At 39.5% G+C, this 24817-nt stretch overlaps 1 protein-coding gene across 7 annotated transcripts in view; it reads right to left on the minus strand.

Annotated features, from left to right (window-relative positions):
- CCDC68 (coiled-coil domain containing 68) overlaps positions 1–23920 on the minus strand; it is a 46464-nt gene extending 22544 nt beyond the window's left edge. For 4 of the 7 annotated variants that reach the window (XR_014018275.1, XM_081262944.1, XM_081262948.1 and 1 more), the window contains exons 1-7: positions 23798–23920; positions 12045–12139; positions 9362–9487; positions 8093–8179; positions 5170–5310; positions 4171–4296; positions 2546–2674 (exon numbers count right to left, since the gene is read on the minus strand). Coding sequence is in view for 6 of the 7 variants with exons in the window: in XM_081262944.1 (XP_081119070.1) it covers positions 2546–2674; positions 4171–4296; positions 5170–5310; positions 8093–8179; positions 9362–9475 (597 nt within the window). In the remaining variant the exon portion in view is untranslated. Of the gene's footprint in view, positions 1–2545; positions 2675–4170; positions 4297–5169; positions 5311–8092; positions 8180–9361; positions 9488–12044; positions 12140–23758 lie in introns of all 7 variants that reach the window. The other 3 variants (XM_081262945.1, XM_081262946.1, XM_081262947.1) reach the window with 3 other exon arrangements.
- Between the last annotated feature and the right edge of the window lie 897 nt (positions 23921–24817).

Consider the following 24817-nt stretch of genomic DNA (forward strand, 5'->3'; position numbering starts at 1 on the left):
GCTAAATCAATGACACTAAGAATCAAACATGATTCAACAGAATTGCGCTGTTAGCAAAAGGAGAATGTGCCATATGAAAATGTTCTTATTGGGCGTTTTTGCTAGCTTATCACTGTGTGTGCGGAATAGATTCTCACTGCATTCCTGATTAAAGTGGGACAGATGGTGGAGGTTTTAAGTAATGTGTTCATTACCAGACCTCATAGCACTAATGGCTATTTACTGGAGCAGGGCCTTGTTCAAGTGAGTAGCAAATTAATTCTTCTCTAGGGGTACCCACTACTAGGGCGGTATTTATCACCCTTTCTGAGAATGAGCAATTTTTTTCATTTTTACTTTCTTTTGGAACTGGCATCTTTTCCCTATTAATACAAAAGGTTTAGGACTCCCTCCCCCCATTCTAACACACTCCCTATCTGAGAAACTTCCTCCAAGCCTGTCTTCTCATTATCTCCTTAAACCAAGATGGTGCCAAGTTTTACTTCTTTTAATAGTTTTATTTGTTTGTTTACAAATATAAAAGATCTTTAAATTAAATATGTTAAAAAAAACACTCCATGCTCCTCCACTCCATCTCCACTCAGCTCAACCTCACAAAGGTTCCCCAGAGGCTCTACCCCAGAAACCACTGAACTTTGGCATTCTAGAAGGTTACCACATGGCCTTGCTTAGCCATGGGCATCCAGTCTATTACTCTGTCACAAATCTTCTATAGGCAGAGAACAGTTATGGGTCAACATTACAGGCAAGCTAAGCCTTTTTTGCCTCTAAAAAATGCCCTGCCAGTATCTGAGCCACTGACCTTTAATCTTGAATGTGTCCCCCTACATTCAACAGGGGTTTTAGCCTTCCCCAAAAGATCCTTAGGAGAATTAGAGGCAGAAGCAGCACACAGTCCAGTTCCACACACTGTAATCTCCACAAACAGTGACTGTGTCCATTCATTCCCAAGCTCATTCACCCCAGCTCTGCATAGCACATGGTAGGTGCTCAAATCTACTGAATAAATGGTTGATTAAATACATCCTGGAACTTTGAGACCTAGTATAATAACTCACATATGGTCTGGAATCCCTGGGGTTGTTAGAAAACAGAAATTATCTTCCACTGTCCTTTTGTTAATTTTCAGGCACTAACCAGTGGCCACTAATCTGACCTGGTGTTTGCTGGATTTGAGATAGGATGATTGCAAGTTGAAGGTTACATTCCAAACTGGTTGATCAAGTTGTTTGGTTAGACAACCCTATGTGCTTTCCAGAACTGTTTTCCTTTTCTCAATGCAAACATTCATTGTGCTTAGTTTCTAAATGATTTATTATCAAATGGAGTTTTCTAACACTATCAAGTACCAAACCAAATATTGCAGCTTTTCCAAGAGAGTGTAATTATAAACTGGCCTGCCTGCATACACCAACTGCTTAAGGACATTCTAGTCCAATGATTCTACTGAAGAATAGCACCCAATACCTAATAGGAGTGTAGCGGTGTGTTGTTATTAGATAACATTAAGTTTAGGCTTATTTAGTTTTTGCGATTTCCTCTTATTTTTCCTCATTAAGATTATAAATGCAACTAAATTCAGTATCACAAATCTTACATTCTTGGAAAATACTTTAAAACTGATCAAAGTTCCTTCAGTAAGAAATCTGAATACCATTGAAATGTGATGTTTTTGAAGTGACATTTTTAAAAATGCCATAACAAAGAAGACTTGGAAAAAATATTGAGGTTAAGAAGAGCAGAAGTAAATCAGGAGATTAAAACAATAAATATAAAACACATCAGGTGGAATTTCCTAGAAGCCAAACCTATGTTCTTATCTACACTGAATACAGTTTCAGAAATGCCAATTTCTTGTTTGTTTTGCTATTAAAAGTTAAAATTCCTTGTTTTGTTTGAATTCTAAATTCTAAGGCATGAATAATTAAATTTATGTGTTTATCTTTTGTATGCATTTGGAGTGCCAGCCACTTAAAGTAACACTGCATGAACCGTTTCCCAATTTTTCTTCTATTATTACTCTTTTCCAAATCCATCTTTGGAAAGTTCTGATTTCCAAAGAATAGATTTTCTTACTGTGAACTCTCTTTCTCCTGGTGTAAATATTAGTTTTTATGTATTCAGAGGGGTCAAGAGTGGCCAGAAATGAAGACTGCTCTAACACACACAAAAGGCCATGAGGGGTAGCATCTGCCACATTATTATCCCAAGAGGTAGATTCTGTGGTATTTTCCATTATTTCCATTCATAGCCTGACCTGGTTTCCCATTCTAAGATGTGTATTTACTAGAAAGAGAAAGTGACAATGATATCACTACATTATTTGCTAAAGTAAATCCATAACTATACTACAGATCATATTAAGTGCTAAAGAGAAGAAGCTAACATTATGGAGCACTTCCTAAGATCAGGTATCATAGGAGGAAATTTCATTTCATATTATATTATTTAATTTAATTTAATATCCTATTTTTTCAGTGTTATTGTTTTTCATTTCCCCCCAGTCCTGTCAGGAAGAAATCCCTTTCATTCTTCAGAGACTTACCTTTTCCATTCTCTCTAGAAGGTTCTCCAATTCTGTGATCTGACTATGTTTTTCTTCAAGTTTTTCAGTGACTTGATTCAGATTTCCAACATGTTGTTTCAATTTCTGTTCTTTTTCAAGCTTATTAACCTTTGGTCAGAAAAAATAGTTACCAGATTGTTTTTATTAAACCATACACATAACATGTCCCTCTAGAATTTTCTAACTAGCCACAGAAATGAATAGCTCACACTTGTTTAGAACTATTCTTTTGATTTCAGTGTTTTGAAATAATCCTGATGAATGCAATACTAAATCAGTAGAGAATAATAATATATAAATATGATCCCTAGAATGTTGACATTTGTTACCATAGAGCCCGCCTCCCAAAATAGTATGAGAAAGACACATGCTGATTTAAGAAAAGCAAAATATTTAACTGTTTCTCAACAAAAATTATCTAGAATAAAAAATAAAAGCTTATAGGTTCAATTGAAGGTGTTTCTTTTTAAATCAGGAAGTGTCATAAAAGCAGAATAATTATCCCCAACGTGTCTGGGGTTTTCCCCAGGCGTGCTGCAGGAGGGGAAAGGCCCCAGAAGAAAAGTCACTGCTTGGCCTCCTATAGGCCACACTTGGGAGTGTTTCAACTTGACCTCTACCTGACATGAACATAGATCTCTGTTGCAGAACTTGAGATTTCTCAGTAAGAGTAAAAGCATCTGTCTGCCCTTGAAAAATCCAGGCTGCTTGGGGTAAGGCCGATGTCCCATCACAGGGACATGCATGACCTGTCTGCAGGTCCCACTGCTCCAGGGGACCCCTCGCAGGGGCACAAGCCAGCCAGGCCATTTCATTTGCTTATGTTCTTCACCCTGCACACAGGCGAGTTTGCAGCTGTCAGCATCATAGCCTGAAGCAGGAGGAACATGGCCAACGCACACTGGGTTTCCTACTGTGCTCCCAAGGGGACCTACCTAAGGCCAGAGCAGGCAGAGACCCAGGCACCTCATCCTGTGTTTTATATTCTGAGTTTCAGTACACACACACACACACACACACACACTCACACACACATTCTCTCCTCCAATCCTAGAACATTTTTCAGACGTTTATCAGTCCTAGGACACGTAACTCTGATTTAAAATAAAAGCAAACAAAAAACTGTGAGTGAGTTTGCATGTGTGCACATTTATTTTTATATCTTTAAAGATATTTGTATGCACACACAATTTATGTTTGTTTTTTCCCTAATCAGAAGAATGTATTCTAAGACCCAAAGGATCTTTAATCCATTTATCTGGCCCCAAACCCAAGTCCAGAGAAAAGGAAATGAATCTGTCTGGACCATCTTGTCAGTCAAAGGTGGAGTCAGAAGAGGCACAGGCCAGCCCTGATCTCCTGACAGGATGGCCCTGCCTCCTCCCCCTGTGCTGTGCAGGGGGCTCTGGGCAAGAATGGCCCGCAACACAGCAGCTCGGCCACATCTGGTGTGTACTCAGCAGGGCTGGGGCAATCGGCACAAAAGAGAGCTCTTCTGCCTCTTCTCTGCCCTTGCCGCATCACCGGCTCTGGCTTGTTCCATATCTAACTCCTCCAGAAAGAGGGACTAGACTGGCTCCCATGGACCAGCTGATAGTTGGTACCTGGAGTAATTGTTTACTATCCTCATGCTTCTTTCTCACGTCTTCAGACTGTGCTTGGTAGTTTTCAAATAATTTCTGCGCCACATTTCTCAGAGCTGCTGCTCCTGCTTCTCTGGAGGCTTCCAGCTAGGAAAAAAGGTCACGCTGCATGTTTTGACATTTCCAGTTAAAAGGGTGAGAGGCAGAACATTTTGATGGGCAATTAAAAACAGAGACTCTGACTATACCATTTGCAGCCCCATAGACAATGGATGGGAGAAAAGACACTGTTATTTGGTAAAGAAAAACGTAAAATAAGAAACCGCTTGTTTAGTGCTTGTCAGTGCATGGAGACATATCTGTCCCGGCCAAGCCGAAACAGAGCTTTAGGTGCATGCATGGTAGCTTCCTGAAATAGAAGTGGGACAAGCTTGAAGTATGTGGGCAACAAAAATTTAAGGATTGTGAATCTTTCAAAGCTTTAAATAGGGAAATAAAGATGGCTGCAAAGATTATCTACTAAGATATTCACTGCAGGATTGAATAGAAAATAAGGCCCCTCAAAGAAATCATACAGCATTCAATAGTGGATCAGTGAAACCAATAGTGAGACCTCTATGAATGCTATAATTAATGTTTATTAAATATGCAAATGCTTTTTAAAATTTATTGTGGAAAGAAACTTAGCTTGAGACTTAGCCTCCTGAATTTGGAAGTGCACAGTACAGCATTGTTAACTATAAACTCAATCTCTAAAGCAAGCCTTTAGGACTTACTCAACTTTCATAACTGAAACTTTATACCCATTGAACTTCTGTAAGATTTCTTCACTAATAACAGTAAACCAAGTTGAGATCTAATTTGTGATATAGAGAAATGCTTCTGTACGCAGGTGAGCACCCGTGTGGGCCTGTGGATGTGTGTGGATGTCACTCAGCTTGCACAAAACAACAGATGCTGACCACCTGTCAGCTCCAAGGCTCAAAATGTGAGATTAGAAATTTCCCCTAATCGTCAGACCTTGATTTTCAATACTTCATTCTCCTTGTTCACTTCTAAGAGCTGCAGGTCTTTTCCTCTCAGTTTTTCCATGAGCAAATCCAAGCTGCAACAAGAGGGGTCCACTTCAGAGTCGGAGCCATTTTGAAAATTTCCACAGGGCTGAAATGGACAACATGGAATCACTGAGCTGGCTACTCCTTTCCTCATGAACTCGGACAACAATAGTTATCATTGAGCATTACACAGACCAAATCAGCTGGCCTCTACTTTATTTATTTATGTATTTATTTATTTTGCTTTTTGTACAGGAGATTGAACCCAGGGGCACTTTGCCACTGAGCCACATTCTCAGTCTTTTTTATTTTTTACCTTGAGACTCTGTCTCACTTGCGGAGGGCCTCACTGAGTTGCTGAGGCTGAGTTCAAATTTGTGATGCTCCTATCGCAGCATCCCAAGTTGCTGGGATTGATTATAGGCATGTGTTTCCACACTAGGCTGGCCTCTACATTTGCTCAAGTTTGAACAGATTCTTATAGTAAATGAGGTAGGACTACATGTCTTTTGCTTTTTATATCTCTTATAGTTTTAAATATACTGTTAAATGCATTTTAGGAGATAAAGAATATCCACAGACCAAATTTCTTATCTAAGTCATGGCATAAATATATTTTGGTTGCACTGCATTACACACTAATATAATTGGACCTAATAGATATGATACATAATATTCAACGTTCAACAATGTTTCATTGTAATTAACTTATATCTCATATTAAATTTCCAATCAGGGACATCAGAATGGAGTACCACTGCCATTATAATTCTGTGTAACTGTAGCTCACTGAAACTACACTTGGAGCATAAATACCATCTGGATTCTGGAGGTGGAAAGAAAATAGTAAACTTCCAACTTAGCACATCAATTTTCCAGAAACCAAGGACCAGAACCCAAGTTTACATAGCAAGTGAGAGAACTCCCAGTACAACTTCTTGATATCCATCCTGTGCTCTTTAAACTTATTTCAAGGCAGATGGAAAAAAATATTATACAAATACTCAATTTGCTAAGCACCTACTATGTGCCAGGTCATCTTTTTTATGTTTTCTGTGTATTCCATTGTCATTGTCTGAATACTCAAAATGATAGAAGACACTATGATCTTCTTACATACGAGGAAATTGAAGATGAGAGTTTAACAAGAGTTATTCATAAAATAACTACCACAACCAGAACTAGAATGTAAGCTTGCTTCGCAACTAAGCCTTTCTTCTTTCCACTACATATGCTGACTGCTTTTGCAAAACTAAAACCCCAAAAGAATACAGTGCAGAAAGATGCAGAAAGATAACACCGTCCCTCACCAGAACTCTGCCAGATTTGACTCTTATGGTCCCAACCATAGTGTGTTCCCTCAGTGTCCATATACAGAGTAAGAATTATTTTGTTTTTAAATTTGCTATTGAATATTTGACAGAAAACTCCTGTGGAAGGTAGATTATTGGCATTAAATGATGGCTACAAAGGACATAGATCAGTGTTTTTCAAACTTTAATGTTTGAGAAGAATGACTTGGTGCGGGATCTGGTTAAAGATGCAGGTCCCAATTCAGGAAGCCTGGGGTGTTAGCTGCCTATCTAAAAAGCTCCTGGTGATGCCACTACCACTGAGACTGAGCCACACTCAGAGCAGCAGGACCTGGCACTATAACCAAGCAATCCCTGCAGGGCCAGGTAGCTGATATTTTGGTACTCAGTGGGTCTACTCAGCTTGTGCATTTGATATGGCAGCACACGTCATATCATAAGAAGCTACTTCGAACAAACCACCAACAACTCCATGTTGCCATTTACAATGGGCAGTCCTCAATTTCCTTGACCATAGACAACAATAGACAGAGCGATCCCTCCAACTTTCTGAAATCATTTCCTCACTTGCCCTTAGTGACTCCATTTCCAATGCTGTTCTTCCTGCTCATACGCCAGCTTCTTGTCTCAGCCTCCTGTCATGGTACCTCTTCCTGACACCTAAACATCGGGAAGCTCAAGACGCAGTCCTCAGATTGTCTATCTATAATCACTTGCCTGGGAATCTCTTCCAGTTTTAGAACTTTAAGTATTGCAAATAGTGCCCCAAATCTCTCCACCCTGTAACCTGGACCTAGAGCCCAGACTGCTACCCTCAACTGCAGAATCAGGTGTCCAGCTGTCTTATTCCTTGAAGACCAGCCAACTCAACGTGGCCAAAACTGATTTTGATATTCCCCATCATCCCCAAACATACAATCCCCCAGGCCTCACTTTTAGAGCCCTTGATTTAAGAAAATAATTGGGGCTAACTGTATCAGTTTGGAAGGCTGAAGATGAGGAAGGGGTTTATATTTACACATCACACCCCCTGTTCTGATGGTGTACTCTGTGGCCATTTTGTTAGTGGGTGACAATGATGACATACACTTGCTTAGATGTGGTTAGCCTGGCACAATTCAGATAAAGCTAAGTGCAAATTGTTCCACCTTAGGCACATTAAGTTGGTGTGGCTTGAAAGATCCTCACTAACCCAAGCCTAACATCTTTAACTGTGTGTCCATTGATACAGCCCAGGTGAGCCCATAAACTTATATCTTAGTCTGTCATAGAGAAATGCTGCTAAGTTTCCTTCCTGTGCCAACATTTTCCCATGCAAATCAGGTAAGTTGTCTCCCATTAAAATATTCCAACAAGGCCTGGCTATTCCAGTGTGATCTGATTAATGTCACATGTGGGTAAAGATTCCACACATTTGGCCATTAACATCTTTAGATACACATGAAATATTTATCACTCCTCCTTCAAAGCTTCAAAGAAAAATAATTACCAGAAAATTTACTTAAATAAGGTCAATATGGCTTTTTGCTAATCTTCTGAAAGAATGCAAGTAGTAAATTTTGATAAATTTATTACCTTTGCCTCTAGTTTGTGATTCCTGCTGTTATGTCTTACTTCGTCTTTAAACATTTGACTTCTGATCTTTTCCAGAGTAGTTCGAATCTAGAGGGAGAAAAAAATATATTTTTTGCAAATGCATTTAATGCCAAATACTCTTAAAAAAATCTATGCAAGCTATAGAATACCTGATTTTTCTAGAAAGTAACATACATATGCTGATGTCAGATTTATACAGTGGCCATCACCTTAACTTGAATTTAGGCTGAAATGATTTAGATTGCTGAAAATAAACGTTTGGCTCTTAAATATCTTTTTCAGACAAACTAAGAACCTGATAAGCTAAATTAATATTATACTACAAAATACTTATTCAGTAATTAGCACTTAATACTATCTATTTGGTTCTATTTTATCTATATAGTAATTTAGTACTAATTTACTGTTTGGTAATTACTATAAAACAATTACTAAATTAGTAATCACTACAAAACAATTACTAAATTAGTAATCACTACAAAATAATTACTATTCAGTCATTACTACAAAATAATCACTACCCAGTAATTACTACAAAATAATTGCTATTAAGTAATTACTACAGAATAATCACAAAAAGGAATTCATATAAATTTATGTATGAAATATGAGCCCCATGTCGTGATGACCTATGAAATGGCAAGATACTCAAAGATAATTTAATTAGTTGATCTAAACAAGTTATGAACTATCCATATCAGAGTTTATCCATCTGTTCTAAGAAATGATTAATACAAATATCTCTTTCGTTAGCCCTCATCATCTTGGATTCTTGTAAGACCTCACATTTTTAATGACGTGTAGTCATTAGCAGTAGCTGCCCTGAAGTGTGAAGAGGAGCCAGGTAAAGAGAAAGACACGCAGCGGGAAACATAAACATCTACTTGGGAACACAGTACCAGCACTCATGAAACCACTGGGAAAGGTTATAAAACAGTAGGAAATCCAGCAGAGAACAGCACGGGGCAAATTAAGTGCTGATAGGTGTTCTGAATCCTCCTGGCCCATTACTCAATTTTACTGGGGAAAGAAAATCATTTTACTCCAAGTGTCGGATCAGGTTCATATCCTCAAGAGAAATCACTAACCGTGTGTTCACATTTCAGCTGCCAACACTGTCCTTTGCCAGGCTGGATCTCTTTCTTTTATACTTTCCATGGAAAGGGAAAAACCAAGCCCACCAACCTTACTAGAATTTATCCTAAAAAAAAAAAAATCACGCGCAGGTGACTGCCAGCACCCAAATACCTTTTTCACATATTCAGTCTCTTCAATAATGTGAGCTGACGTAGATTCATACAAGGCAGAGTCCTCCATCTTTTTCTTTGGGGAAACTTCTGTGGTCACTGTTATTGTTGTCATTGTGAATTCTGGCTTTAAGAAAACATAAATGAGCTGAGAAAAACATACTTTCCCAATTATATGGTCATATGATTCACATACTTACGGGAGGAGTTCACTGTAGTCAAAAGTAGGCAATGCAATCTGTACACGTGTAAAAATAAGAATTCATACCCCATTTGAATCAAATGTATGAAATGTCAAGATCATTGTAATGTTTTGAGCGACTAATAAAAAATTTTTTAAAAAAAGTTGGCAAAAATGATGAGTCCTTAGAATCTGTAGATATCCATTAAAATTGAATATGGAAGAAATATCATCCAAAGCAAACATAATTAAAATTTTTGAAAAAAAAATATGAAAGAGGAAAATATGAAATTTCTTTTTCTTTAACATCATCTTAGAATTATTATTAATCAAGAATAGGGGACATGTGTTATTCATCTTTATTTTCTAGCCTGTTGTTAGTGCTTAAGGAACTTCTGTAGAATTAACAATAGAATTTAGCAAAACCATGTTGTGTTTGCATATATCTTTATATATAGTTTATAAAGTGTATTTATAAAAACTATTTGTAATAGTGAATGACTGGATTAAAAAAATGCCCACAGAGATTGATTGGTTAAATTAATCTAATTTATCATGCAGTTACCTCTAGTATATCTTGTCCAATTAAAGATATGGTACTGAAAGAAATATATAGGATCCTACTTTCTATGAGAAGGTGGGAAATGGGAATGGAAAAGGAAAATCTATGTCTTATAATTTTGACATAGGGCCATATAAATATTTTAAATAACTGTAAAACAGAATTTAAAAAAGAAAAGACAATCATACAAAATAAAAACAAAATGATAAAATGACTATATCTACATATAAAGTTGATGGCATAGAATTATTTCAAGTGATTCAAAAATTATTTCAAGTGATTCAAGTGATCTTTGGTGTGCTATATTTGTTCTAAGAACAAAAAGAATGATTTAAAAAATCTTAAACTATATTCATCAATAATAATGTTAGTAGAGTTAGTGGAAAGTTTGGTATTGCTACTTTGAAACTGTGTGTGTGTGTGTGTGTGTCTGTTCAGGCAAGCTTCAGTGCATACTATAGAAAAAAACCAGTAAGTAAATGAGTTAATATCATTAAAAGTCAAGATTTTTTTGTCATAACAGAAAAAATAGCTCATAGAACCAGAAATGTTAAGCAAAAAATCTTACAATGTCACCTAGAATTATGAGTATAAAGCAATGATTTTTTTTTTCCTTAAAAAACATACATTCTACCTCTATTCACTGAAAATCCTAGAAGCAGTAGCAATCAGCACCCTGGTGGCCATCCTCTGCTCTTTGTGTGTCTTAAATTGCTAAAAAGAAACTCCAGCATCTTGGCTGATCCAGGTTGAGGGCAAGAAATGCATCAAGTAAATCTGAGATAGTACATCATCCAGCAAGCAAAAATTTGATAAAATATTACTTGAATAAGACACAAAAGCCATCCTGAGGAGCAATGACCATGCTGGAGGGAAACATCAGAATCCTAAATCCCTAAGTTTATAATGACAGGTGAAAACCCAGCAGCAGCAGCCTCGTTGCCCACCTTGGAATTCACTAACCCTTAACTCAGTGGAATAAACACCACTATATTACAACCTGGAGGAGGGAAGGAGGGGAGAAAAGAGAGAAAAGGGAGTGAGGGAGGGGAAAACAGGAAGGGAAAGGAACCAGCATTTGTCTTATCTTTACTCTATGAACTGTATTTCATGGTAGTTGTTGAGGGAAAGGTTTCTAATGAGTTCACAAGGACTGATGGAAAACCCACCACTTTCAGCCCTCTGTGAAATAATGGATCTGAGCAAAAACCATTGACCAACTAAGATCGTGAGGCGGAGTTCAATGAGGATACATTAACCTGAGAGGCCTTATGCATCAATCTTAACCAAAAATTGCCATGAATTAAGAGTCCTAAGAGACACAGGACCAAATGCAACATAATGAACTGTGCTTGGATCTTGCCTAAAACAAATCAATCCTATAAATACATTTTTGAGACTGACTGAAAAATAGCTGGTTCTAAGGAATCATTTGAACTTTGTCAGCTGTGATAGTGGAAGTATGAGATTCTTTTAGAAGATCTTATATATTAGTGATATATATTGAAATATTTGCAGGTGAAATGATATGTATTTGGAGCTGTTTTAAAATAGCAAGCAGCGGGGCTGGAGTTGAAGCTCAGCCGTAGAATGCTTGCCTTGTATGTGTGAGGCACTGCGTTCGATTCCCAGCACCACATATAAATAAAGAAATAAAATAAAGGTCCATCAACAACTAACTAACTAACTAAATAAATAACAGGGAGGAAAAATGATGTTGGAATAGAGATGAGAGAAGTTAAGCAAAATATAGGTAATTGTTGATACTGGATGTTGAGCAAATGGGGCTCATTATACTCTATTTTGGTTTTGCTTTAAATTTCTACAAAAAATAATAAGGAACTAAAAAAATAAACTGCAATAAAAAGTGCTTCGAAATAGAATTATTAAACCTATTTTCTGGATAAAGAAATCAAGATTCCCATAGTAATGTTAACTTACCCAAGATACAGTAAATCCAGCGGAGCTAAAAGTCAAACGTTGGACTTTTTGAGACTAAGTTCAGGGGTGTTTCCATCCCATTAAGTCTGGCTTCCCTAGAGAGAAACAACAACAACCAACACACAGCAAGATGTTTAAAATCCAGCAATACCTCTGCTACTAAAAGACAAAGAATTTTCACATTGGCCTATATCACTTTGAAATAAGATAGCCTCTGGGGATACCAAAAAGCCCTGCATTTATCCTCTAATCTTCAAAGAAATTGACAATGCATGCCAAGCATTTTCCATTTTATTATAAATCCCCTTAGACCCCAGGGCTTCAATTTGCTTTGGCTGAAGTTGAGTGGGCAGTAGTGACTCTGCAGGTCAGCTTGCAAAGACCACAAGTGGAAATGCTTCTCTGACTCAATCCTCTCCAGTCCAGGATTCAAGACTGGGTCTGAAACAACATTTAAATCTCAAAATCTTAGAGACAATAAGCAATGTGCTCAGAAACCAAAGGGAGGGTGGTCAGGCCAGGGTAGGGATCAGTAAACCATACCTGAGACCCCAAACTAGCCCCTACCTGTTTGTGTAGTCTGTGAGCTGTGAGTGGTTCTTATGTTTTTAATGATTCAAACTAAAAATTCAAAGGACTTACATTCCATGACACGTGGAAATTATATGAAGATCAAACTTCATGTCCGCAAGTGAAGGTTTGTTCTAAGGCAACCCTGCATTGGTTTGCATTTGGGCCATGCCGCTTTGGTTTTGCATTTGGGGATGAGTAGGTGCAAAAGAGAACACATGTGGCAAGCCAAGCCTGAAATAGTCGCTGTGGAGCCCTTTCCAGGAAAAGTTTGCAGACCCTGGGCATAGCAGAGGGTGGAAGCAGGATGGGAGAACTACAAACTATCTGGCCTGGACCAAGGTTTTCCTCCACTTCAATCTCCCTGGATCTATAATCCCACTTGACTGATTTGCTTTCATTTTTCTTTTCGTCAGTTATGCATTGTGAACATTAACAAATGAGCAGAGGTACTTCATCACGGGGCATGATCTCTCTATAGAAAGGATCCAGCTACATTCCCAATCTTCATAATTAAACCTCACTTTGTATTGGGCCAAATGCCATGTATACACAGATACTCTCACCCGTTCCTTTTATTGTTAATATCAAAGAATTCTGCTCCTTGATGCCTGATATTTCTCAAAAATACCACCTTTTCCACTCACTGGTTAAAAGGGTTGCCTACGACCTCAGCCTTAACTTACACATCTGTAACATAGAGGAAAACACCTGGGGTTGTGAACATGGGTTGTTATTTAATGTCTGATGGTAAAGGTCCTCAATGGTTAGTAAATATCAATATTACTGCAATTCTTTTATGCTATTGATCATCACAAAAGACAATTGGCCCATAACAGAGGAGGCCGTTCACACCTCTTTGCTCACAAAGCTTTCCACCCAGCTATATCCATACGAAGTTAAACTCCATTTCTCTCTTTGGTTAAGAAAACTTTTGTGCCCACAGTCTCTGCTTTGTTTAAAGAAACCCAAGGGGGAACATGAACCATCAAAGTCCAAATCGCCATATGGCATTACCATCCTGGGGAAAATCCATGTTAGCATTTTATTTCAGCCAGAAGTAGATTAGGCAGATAAAATTTTCAAAATAAAACACAATCAGTTAATTAAAGTGAGGAAAGACTTTATTTGTTTTATGCTAGAATGGATTGAGACGGCTTATGAGCGGCGTCATGCCAAGGGGAGTGCTTTCCTAGATGAAGGCTTTTCAAAGGGACTCCCAGGGAGGAGAGGGGTTGCTAAGGAGAATAGGACTCTGTTCCCTTAACTTCAACCAAGGCAGCTCGGCTTTGTCCATCATATACTGAATTTTTCCACAAGGCTTTCTGGGAAGAAAGAAAATTCAACATCTAAAAGGTTTATAGGCAGCCTGCCCAGTTTCATGGCCTCATTCTGCTACCCAATAGCTGTGTCACTTGGGTAAGTTCCTTAACCTCTCTGTGCTTCAGTCTCATTAACAGTAAAATTCAGATAATATTAATTATTAACAATAATAATCAACATGGGGTTGTTTGTGAGTTAATATTTGTCAAGCACTTAGCACATATAATACATAATAAATGATCTGCACATGTTTGTCAAATGAGTAAATAAAATATGAGACCATTATCCATAATTAAGGTTGACAAGCAGTTTTTCTTCCCCTGTAGGGAAGAAAAACAGGTAATATTTTAAATAGTCTCTACACTAAGATGGGCTATAAAGAAAAATTTGCTTTGGGGGATTTTAAGACCAGCAAATCCATGATACTGATTCTTTATTGTTAATGCATCAATAATTTGTCAACATCCCAACCAACGATGCTAGCGTCTAATGAATAGTTTACAACTTACAAAGCAAAGCACATACATTACTGTGAATTGTAGTCTGTGTGATAAATCAGCACGTTACTGGACACCTAGGAATATAACCAAACCCACTGCAGCGTTTAATGAACTGAGAATAGCTAAAGAATTACATATTAAACCCGTAGAAGTCTTTGTTACAGGTTGAAATAGTGTCCCCCCGTCTCCAAATGCACATGTTGATGTCCTAACCCCTGCTTATCTCAGAATGTGACCTGACTTGGAAACAAGGTCATTGTAGATGTAATTAGCTAAGTAAAGAGGAGGAGATACTGTAGCTGGGTGGACCCTTCCTGCAGTTTGGAGGGAGAATTTTCCTGCAGTTTGGAGTGCACAGGGAGAAGGCTATGTGAAGGCGAAGGCAGCCATCAGGGTGATGCTTTTACACGCCAAGGGATGCCCGAGACCGCCAGAGAACGGCCAGATGCTAGGGGACAAGCACAAAACAGACTCCCACCCAGCCCTGGAGGGAACCAGCCCAGCACACCCCTTGCTCTCAGACTCACGGCCTCCAGAAACGTGAGGTGGTACATTTCTACCTGAAAACCTCAGCACATGGTGCTGGTGAGAGCAGCCTGGGAAACCAGCACAGCACTGTTTATTGTCTTGAAACTACAACAAGGGCGTTTCCTTTCTTGGCCTAACCCTTGACTCATTCTTTCCTATAGTAAACATTTTTTGAATACCACTGGGTTAGGGACTCTGGCTACCAGGGTTGAGCCAAAGGCCTGGTTTCCAGGGGACTTTCAGGACAGAGGGGGAGACAGACAGGACATGAATAAGTAAATATGGGAGGCAGTGGCATGAGTAAAGCAGATCAGAGGAACAGAATAAAAGGAGATGCTGTTTGGGATTCGCCGTGAGGGACTGACACTGAGGAGAAGGACTGGACTGAAAGAATGTCTGCAGGCTGGGTGGCCACCTGGCGAGGACCCCAGGCAAAGGGCAGAAGCAGGAGCAGAGGCTGAAGTTCCCTCACAGTCGCGCTCTCAGAAGAACACCACGGTGCGTGGCGCAGCCTACCACTGTCTCTTCTTTTTCTTTTAATATTGCAGGGTTGTTTTTTTTTTTTTTTTTTTTTTTTTTCCTTTGAGCAGATTGAAATGTGTTGAGATATCCAATTTGCCCAAGGAGTCACCTCCTGAGCCACATTAAAACAGCCCTGCCTGGCATGGGTCCCCAAGAGCTGAAAGGCAGGCAAGATGCAGCCCTCAGATGCTTCACCATGAGCCCAGCAAGGGCAGTAACACCCCCTGAGTACCCAAGGGCACCCCAGCTCTCTTCTCCAGGTGGCCCCTGTGTTTGGCGATCCAGCACCGGACTCTCCTTCCCAGATACCGGAACCACCATCTGCATGAGTCTTGCAGCAAGTGTCCCTTGCTTATTTGTCCCCACTGCCTGGAGTTAGGGCATAGTTAGCTACAACACCAAGACTCAACAAGCCGAGTGCTGTCCCTCGAGATGTGACTTGAGGACTAGCCATCTGGCTTGGTGACACTGGAGGCCATGAAAACCCAGTTCTCATTCAGGGAAGGGAAGGACTCTAACACAGAGTGGTGCTTTGTGGCCCATGGCAAGAGCATCAGTGGTGGCAATCAGTGACCAATGGTGACGCCAGAGGGACCCTAACCTGCTTTTCCTGCTGCCTGATCTTGCAGTGGGATGATAAGCACACCAGATCCTCCCACCTTCCAAAGCTGGTTTTCTAACTTTCCCATCAATTCTGGGAGCTACACCACATACCTTCCTGTCAATTCTTTATCTGCCATGTCATTAGTCAGCTACTCTGGTTTGCAGTCAGGAGCTCTGATTGGTTTTAGCGCCATCTTTGGGTTTTGGTTTTTAGTTTCTCAGCTCTGAGCTAACAATACTATTGCTTTGCTCTTGATATCTATCATACAGAGCTTAGAGATCAGGAGCTGTAAAGCAGGTTACAACTGAAGCACCACTGGGTCTTTATTAGGTTATGAGTAGGGGAGCTAGCATCCCTTCAAGTCCTCAGAGAGAATGGCCTTGCCCTGAATCTTTAGCAGCTCACCTGTGCCACAGCGATATTACACAGCACAATGGTGACATCCAGTGTCAGCTGTCTCCATCTCAGATGACTGAGCAGCTCACCTAGAAATAATACACACTACACCGAAGAGGGGCTTGTTAGCACTGAACCCCACTTCTGTCTGCCAGTCTTTGTGGAGGTAATTCATTCTTCAGTAGAATTAACTTCATTCGACCACGTGCTACTCACTCATTGGTACATACACATAAATTTACTCTTATAGAAAACTCTTAGAGATGAAATATGGCTATTTATTTTATAGGGAAAATGATTTAAATATTAGTGCAAATATTATGTACAAATACATACTGTTAACAAAGTGCTGTACCACTTACCAAAAAATTATTTCCCATATATTGTCAATCATTACAATACTCCCTTATAGGCATGGTCCTCAGCATGAAATAAGTGCAACCAAAGCAAAGAGGAATGATACAATTTTTTCATCATCACCTGAACTCAGACAGACTGACCTCAGGTCCAAATGTCTTTGTACTGAAACAGGCTATACAGTCTGATTTCAAACTATGAAACAGCTGAAGGTATCAGTCAGGGCCAGCTCAACAACTAGATTACAAAGAGGTACAAATAATATGAGCCCCTCTCATTCAGGAAGGAGGGTGTGAGAGAGAGGATCTTTGGAGTGCCCAGGATCTGTGGAGTGCCCAGATTGTGCTGGGTAGAGTATGTCACCAGGATCTGTGGAGTGCCCAGAATGTGTAGAGTATGTCACCTGTCTCAGCAGCACAGAGAGGTCAGTAGTGGTATTTACAGACGAGGAAATGAGGCTCAGCAAGATTGAGCAAAGACAGCCAGCTAGTCACCATGGTCACGGCATCCTAACCCAAGGCCTGGCTGACTCTGGTTTGAAGTCCGCTAGCTCTTTCCAGCTTACCACTGTGCCTTGGCAGTATTCTGAATAATTTTTTAAGCCTTGCTTCTTGGGCCTGAAATAGGACTCAAGGTATTTCAGAGTGAGTTTCTAAGTCACAGTCAAGGAACTCCTGATGTGAGGTTCCCGGTGTGTCCTTCAGGAACCTGAGCAGATATTGTTGTACCAGTAGATTTATTCTAGGAACACAGGCAATTAGGCTTTGTGGCTTAAAAACAAAGGGATTGGATGCCATCAGTAGGGTCCAGAAGACTACTTCACTTTCTTACCCAGGGCCGCCTTACACAACTATTTAAACTCTCTGGACTTTAGCTTCTTCATCTGAAAATTCATGTGAGAATGTGTACCTCCTCATGGAATTATGTGGCCATCAAATGAAACGAGGCATTCAAAGGACTTCACAGAGTATCTGCCATGATGCATGTTGAGTGAATATTAAATAATTATGTTTATATTCACAACCACAGGTCGTTCACTTAAAGGATTTCAATTAGAAAGTGGCAAGACCTAAGCTCATTTGTCCCCTCATTTTTTCCTCTGTCACCCATTTAACAAATCACCCAACTAACAAATCAAACCAAAAGCCAGTTAGGACTCATCAGTCAAGAAAATACGAAAAGAAGCAGATGCCAGTGACGTATACCACAGGGACCTGTAACATTTACATGGTGTGCTTTTGGAAAATTTCTTGTGTGGCTTTACAAAAGCTTCTAAGAGTCAATAGCTCAGATATTTACAAAATATCTATAGGTTTCTAGCCTCATCCCAGAGCATTTCAGCTACAACATAATTTACTTCATTTTAAGATTAGCCATGGCAGGGGGAGGTAATACCAAGTACTGGTGAGCATGCTGGGCTCCTGTCTATTGCTGATGGAAATGCAAAACACACAGCCACTATGGACAACGGGTTGACAGCTTCCTATACAGTTAAACCGTATAATCCAGAAATCCCATTTCTATCAATCTACCCAATAAAATTAAAAAGTATGCTCCACAGAACCTGAACACTAATGTTCTTAATTATCAACACTGGAAACAATTCAAGGCGAGTACTAATCAGCAACAAATCAATCACTATAGTTTAGGTCTGCAAGGTCCCTAAAGGTCCATAGTAAAGGCATGGTCCCCAGCAAGGAACAATTGGGAGGTAGTGGCATGTTTCAGAGGTAGGGCCAAATAGGAGTTCTCCCAATAGTGGGGGTGCCCTTGAAGGGGATTCAGGCAGGACCCAGGACCCTTCTTCTTTCTTTCACTCCCCAGTCATGGGGTGAGTGGCTGTGCTCAGCCACATACTTCTGCCATGACATGCTGCCTCACCACAGGGCCCAAAGCAATAGGGCCAGTTGATCATGGAATGAAGCCTCCAGAACTGAGAGCCAAACCAAACCTATTCTCTCATACCTGAGTCATCTAAGGTATTTGTTAAAGTGATAGAAAGCTAACCCAGAAATTAACTGATACTCACAAGAACATAGGTGAATCTCTAATATACCGTGCTGACTGAATATATAACTGTGCTCAAAGAACAAGCTCTATGCTTCCATTTATATGACATTCTACAAAAGTCAAAACTATAGGAAGTAGAAACAGATCTGTGGCTGCTTGGAACTAGAAATGGGGGAAGAGAGAGATAGAGGATCTGGGAGGGGGAATAAAGTAACTCTTCATATCTTGATGGTGATGGTGGTTCCATATGCTAAAACTTACAAAATCATACTATACAGGGAAAAAAAGATTTAGCATATAAAACCTTTATTTTCATGATAACACGTAGTACCCCAGAAAAAGTAAGAAACAATTGAGATTTTTAAATCCAAGGGCTCTCCCTGATTTGAGGAGAACTGGAAGTCACAATAAACTGAATTTGCTTTCCTTCATTTAAATATTAACCAAAAAAAAAGTGTAAATGACAAGAAACAGCAATGAACTCAGAACTGTTAGTGAGCAGCCAAGTGAACTCTGACAGGTAAGTAGAGAGGTGGTAGGTAGGTCAGTAGGTAGGTAGGTTGAACTGTTGAAGCTCAAGATAGTAACAGCTGATATCTAATGTAACAACAGACACAAAAGTCTTTTAGACATTGCAAGGAAATTAATGGTGAGCACTATTTACTAAGGTGAAAGAGTGGAAGGAAATATATAGAATATATAAGAAATACAAGAAGTAGGGTGCAGTGGCACACACCTGTAATCCCAGCGGCTTGGGAGGCTGAGGATCACCAGTTCAAAACCAGCCTCAGCAATGTTGAGGCACTAAGCAACTCAATGAGACCCTGTCTGTGAATAAAATACAAAATTGGGTTGGGGATACAGCATAGTGGTCAAGTGCCCCTGAGTTCAATCGAAAGGAAGGAAGGAAGGAAGGAAGGAAGGAAGGAAGGAAGGAAGGAAGGAAGACCTGAACACCTGCAACAAGAATTAAATCTAAACAAAAATGAGAGATTCCTTCGCTTGTCTATTCATCCCTTTCCTAACAATTTTTTAGATGCACAACATGTTTTTATCCTCCATCTTTGTCCATTTGCATGTGGGCAATGGGGTCCAGGAGTAGAAAGTCTATTCAATCCCTGGAACCTCCTTTTGGTCACTGTCTGCTCACCCTTCTGTGCCACGAAGATGTCTACCTTATCAGAGAGCAGCCTCCTACTAAAATCCAGAAAGATACAAGGCTGAGAGGCAGCTGCCTGTCCTGGATGATACCAGACCATCACCACCTAGGGAACCCATCATAATCATCAGAGGTAAGCCTTTGTCCTCCTGGAGGACCCACACAGCATGGTGAATGTTTCTACCTGGATGCCTGAAGCACGTGAAAGTAAGAAGGGTGAAGGTGGATTCCTGAAAATGGAATAGACTTCTTAGGAGATATTTCAAATAAAGTTGTCACTATGAGGCAAGAAAAATGTATCAGTTTTAAAATTCTTAAAATCCTTCCTAAGGATGGGGGTGTTGCTACCAACTGAGATTGATCACTAAACTTCTGCCTTCACCTAAGAATTAGAGGAAGTTGTTTGGACATTTCAGACGAAAACAGAATTCCACAGGAACACATTTAGCTTTGGAAAGCCATATTATTTGACCTACTAGGCTGTCTTATTTTCAGATTTTAAATGTTTAAGAAAATCTCTTGTTTCTAAGTTACCAATAAAATAAACTTCAAGCTATTTATTTTAATGTTCTATTTTCCCCGATATGAACTTTCAATTTGAGTAGTAACTGAAAGGCATTCAGAAAGACACTGTCTTTTCTTCTTTTGATTCACAAAAACCACCAGATTTTTAGAGCAGGGTTGCTACTCAAATAGAGAAATCTCTCTAAGTATAAGTTGTCAAGCATGACCTGTTCACCGCCCGCCCCCCCATGTACCTGCCATGGTAGCACAAGGCGGGATAAAGGGGGTGTATAAGAAAAAAAATTAAACTGGGAACTGCTGTTCAAGATTCCTGACTCCTTAAAGAAGCACACCAAAAATCAACATTAAGAAGGTCTTATTTGGTTCTCTAAATAGTTCCACATAGGAAAGCTCACTTGCTTAAAAGGAACTTAGGTGTTTAACTCTTGGCGTTAATATTTTAAATCATGAAGGAGAATCAAAACATCTAATAAGAAGAAGGCTCATGTCAATTATTTTCAAATTATGCTTCTATGGAAGCCAGACCAATATATCTGTCTTACTATTTTAAAAAAATTGCAGAAATAGCCACCAACTGATTAACAAAGTATGGTACAGTCATCAAATTGAATGAATACTGGTTAGCAATAAAAAGAAACCAAGTGCAGATATATGCTACCACCTGAAAGAGCCTCAAAAACTTTATTCTATATGAAAGAAGACAGATGCTAAAGAGCATTTGTTACATGACTTCATTTGCATGGTATGTCCAGAAAAGGTAAATCTAAATAGAGAAAGTAGAAAAGTAGTTGCCCAGGGTGGTGAGGGGTGGAGATGAGGCACCACAGACAGACAACAGGGATTTGGGGGAATGATAAAATGATCTAAAATTGGACTGTGATGATACTTATATGATCATGTAAATTTATTAAAAATCATTGAACTGGACCCTTGGATGTATTTTATGGTTATGTAAATTACACTTCCAACAAAGTAGTTTTTTTTAAAAAATAATAAAAAGTAAGTATAACTGGAATAAAGTGACTTTTCCCCCCTCTGGGATAAATATAATTGTAGTCACATTTTTTTTAATTTAAAGGAAAAATTATTTTCTCCATTTTAAGATATTTTTCACCTAGATGATTGACATTCACAATACAAGTTTAGTTTCCATTTAATGTGTATGAAATCCATGTTTAGCTATTTTAGGTTTAATACTTCAATATTTAATAATATTAAAACTAGAACACATGATTCCTAAATTCTTCCCCAACCTGAGGGAGAGAGAGAGAGAGAGAGAAATATCACTGAACAGAATAATATGAAAGCTTCTTTATAATTTTTTAGAATTGATGATTTAAATCAGTATAAGAGAGTATGGCATTGGAAACCAACCTACATTTAGTCACTATCAAAACTGATAGTTATTTATGTGGTTCCTAATCTGTGATCTTGGGGTGCCTCTCAGGACCCCAATGTTGTATAATAAGATAGTACTATGTCCCCTTGCGCTCCAACACAGAATACAGTAACCTGTATAAAAGGTGCTCAATAAATACTGGCCCAATGAATGTGCGAACAAGGCCAGTATTTATCCACAAAATCATGGATGCAACAAATACAAATATTTTCTAAAACTGAATATATGCACATATATCCCCATATACACTTGTTTTCCAAACCCATGTGGATGGCTGTTTTTGTGCTTAATAAAAGGTAAATTCATTTAAACATGCTATTAAATCCATAGTAAAATTTTGCCATTATAAAAATGTTCAATCTATAAATGATCGTACAAATTTGATGTAAATATCTCAGTTCAAAACTACAATTTTACAAGACTCTTGAATTCCCTTAAAACTCCATTTTTTCCCTTTTCAGTCATTATCCCAAATAAATATACCTCTCATTTTTCATCTTTTACCAAATCTAGCTTACATTTTTTAGTTTAGGCCAAACTTTAAATTAGAATTCAAGTTCACTGCTGAGCACATTGTAAATAACTAGCCTAATAAATAACATGCCCATTAGTAATTCAGGAAGTAGCTTCAGTATTCATTTCAAAAGTCCCTTTTTAGTTGGGACAAGGTATTAATTTATTTTGTAAGTAAGGAAGAATAAGAAACTTATCAAGTTTGCCTGGGTCCCAGGAAGTAGGACCTGTTTTCATTCATTCCATAAATAGAACAGGAACCACATAGGATCTTAACTGCCTTAGGCACAAATTCCTCCCTGTTAGGGACCTTCACTCTCAAATTGTGAGGGGGAGGGAAACAACCTTTACAACAGATCCAATTGTGTGTGCTAGGGCCCCTGAGAATCCAGCCCAGCTCAAATTTCCGGTAAACCAGTCTTTCCATAGAGCTGAATATTTAATGGCACTAGGTAAAAACAGACCGTCAGCTTATCTTTCCTCTGTTGCAAATGCAGAATAACTCCCTTTTGTGTTTGACACCTCATCTACTCTTTATACACCGAATAAGGAAGGGAGGTTTGATTCCTCAAATAAAACGACCGTAATGTAATGGTGATCAACTTGGGTTATGCTCAGGGCTGGTTGCATGTTCTGAGGTTTATATTCCATTGGCTTTTTTTCTTCTTTCTTTTGGAAAAAAAAAAAAAGCTGAAAATTCACAACTATGGCACCACCCAATCTAAAAACGACATTTGCATTGTCCTGTACTACTCTTGGAAAAGTAACACTGTTTCTTTGCAGTTCTGCTTAGGGCTCTGCAATATGAAATTTAAAAATATCTAAGATGCCTCCTCAACAGAAACTGTACCAAACTGTCAAGCAGGGGTCTGTCCCGTTGCTGAGCTGGCAACTGTGCGAAAGGATGAATGAGGGGCTAGATCACCATCCTCATTCCTCTTGGCGGTTACAAACTGAGGACGCAGTGACTGCCACTCTGGAATACAGGGCACGGTTTTCCATAGAGTTTTTCTCCACCGCTCCTAAAATTAGCAGACAGAAATCGCGGGGACCTATGACAGAGGAAATGGATAACAACAAACTAAATAAATAATCAGGTGTGCGCCAGGCTAAGGAGAGAGTGGTTCCTTTGTTGGGGAAAGGTAACTCTTTCTCTTCTCTGGGGCAAAGAAACTTCTCGTCCAGGCTCAGAACAGAGGTTTAGCTTGGTGAAGGTTTTCTATTCACTAAGACCCTTTTCCAGGAAATGTCCTTGGTGCACCGAACTCTGGAGACACCTGCTCCAAGGGCACCCGGACACCCACCCACCTGGCGCGCGCTGCCCGCAGGTTTCCAGGGCTCGCCTACCTTGGAGGCTCTCAGTCAGTGCAGGGACCCCTCTGATTGTCGCCTGGGCTCTCTGGCCCAGTGGTGAGGCCAGGGTCTGCTCCCCGGGGCTGTGCTGGTGCCGCAATTGTCCGCAGATTCGGCTCCGCCCCCGCAGGGTGCGTCCAGGGCAGAGTCCGGCGCCCCTGCGGCTCCGGGGAGGAGCCTCGGCTGGGGCAGCGCCTCTGACTTGTTTGGCCCAGTCACAGGGACCCACACCTGCCCTGCGCGCCTCTCAATAGAGGTACGCGCTGAAGAGGGATATGTACTGCTGCATTTCAAGAAGTTTCTATTTGCACCCGAAGTTCTTAAACTTTTGTTTTTGTTGCTTTTGATAAAACGTTTGTTTCGGATAATTTGAGACACAAAATAGATGAAAGCAGGGTGGTTAAGGCAGGAGGATCCCAAGTTCAAGACCAGCCTCAGCAAGTTAGCTAGGCCCTAAGCAACTTAGTAAGACCCTGTCTCAAAGTAAAAATAAAATGGGGGATGGGGGGCTGAGGATGTGGCTCAATGGTTAAGCAACCCTGGGTTCAATCCTTAATGAGAGAGAGAGAGAGAGAGAGAGAGAGAGAGAGAGAGAGAGAGAATATGAATACAGAAAGTTCCAAACGCCCTTCAGCCCATGTCCCGTAAGTCCATATCTTACATAACTAAGGTACATTTGTCATAACTATAAAATTAACATTAGTCCCTTGGAATTAACTAAACCCTAGACTTGAGGCAGATTCACTAGTGTTTCAGCTAATATCTTTCTATTCCAGGTTCCTGTTCAGGACCCTATACAGCATTTGCGTCTTCATGTTATCCATATGTATCTTTTGTGGTGTGTGATAGTTTCTTTTTTTCTTTTTTTTTTCCTCGACTGTAACAGCATTAAGAATTATGGTACTGTAGCTAAGTTCTTTGGATATCCCAGATTTGGTTCTAATATTTTTCTCACAGAATTAAGGATTAGGGGGAAAGAAAGATACAGAGATGGAGTGCTTTAATCCTGGCTTC

The sequence above is a fragment of the Spermophilus citellus genome (assembly GCF_964194105.1).
Source record: "Spermophilus citellus genome assembly, chromosome: 12".
NCBI lineage: Eukaryota > Metazoa > Chordata > Mammalia > Rodentia > Sciuridae > Spermophilus > Spermophilus citellus.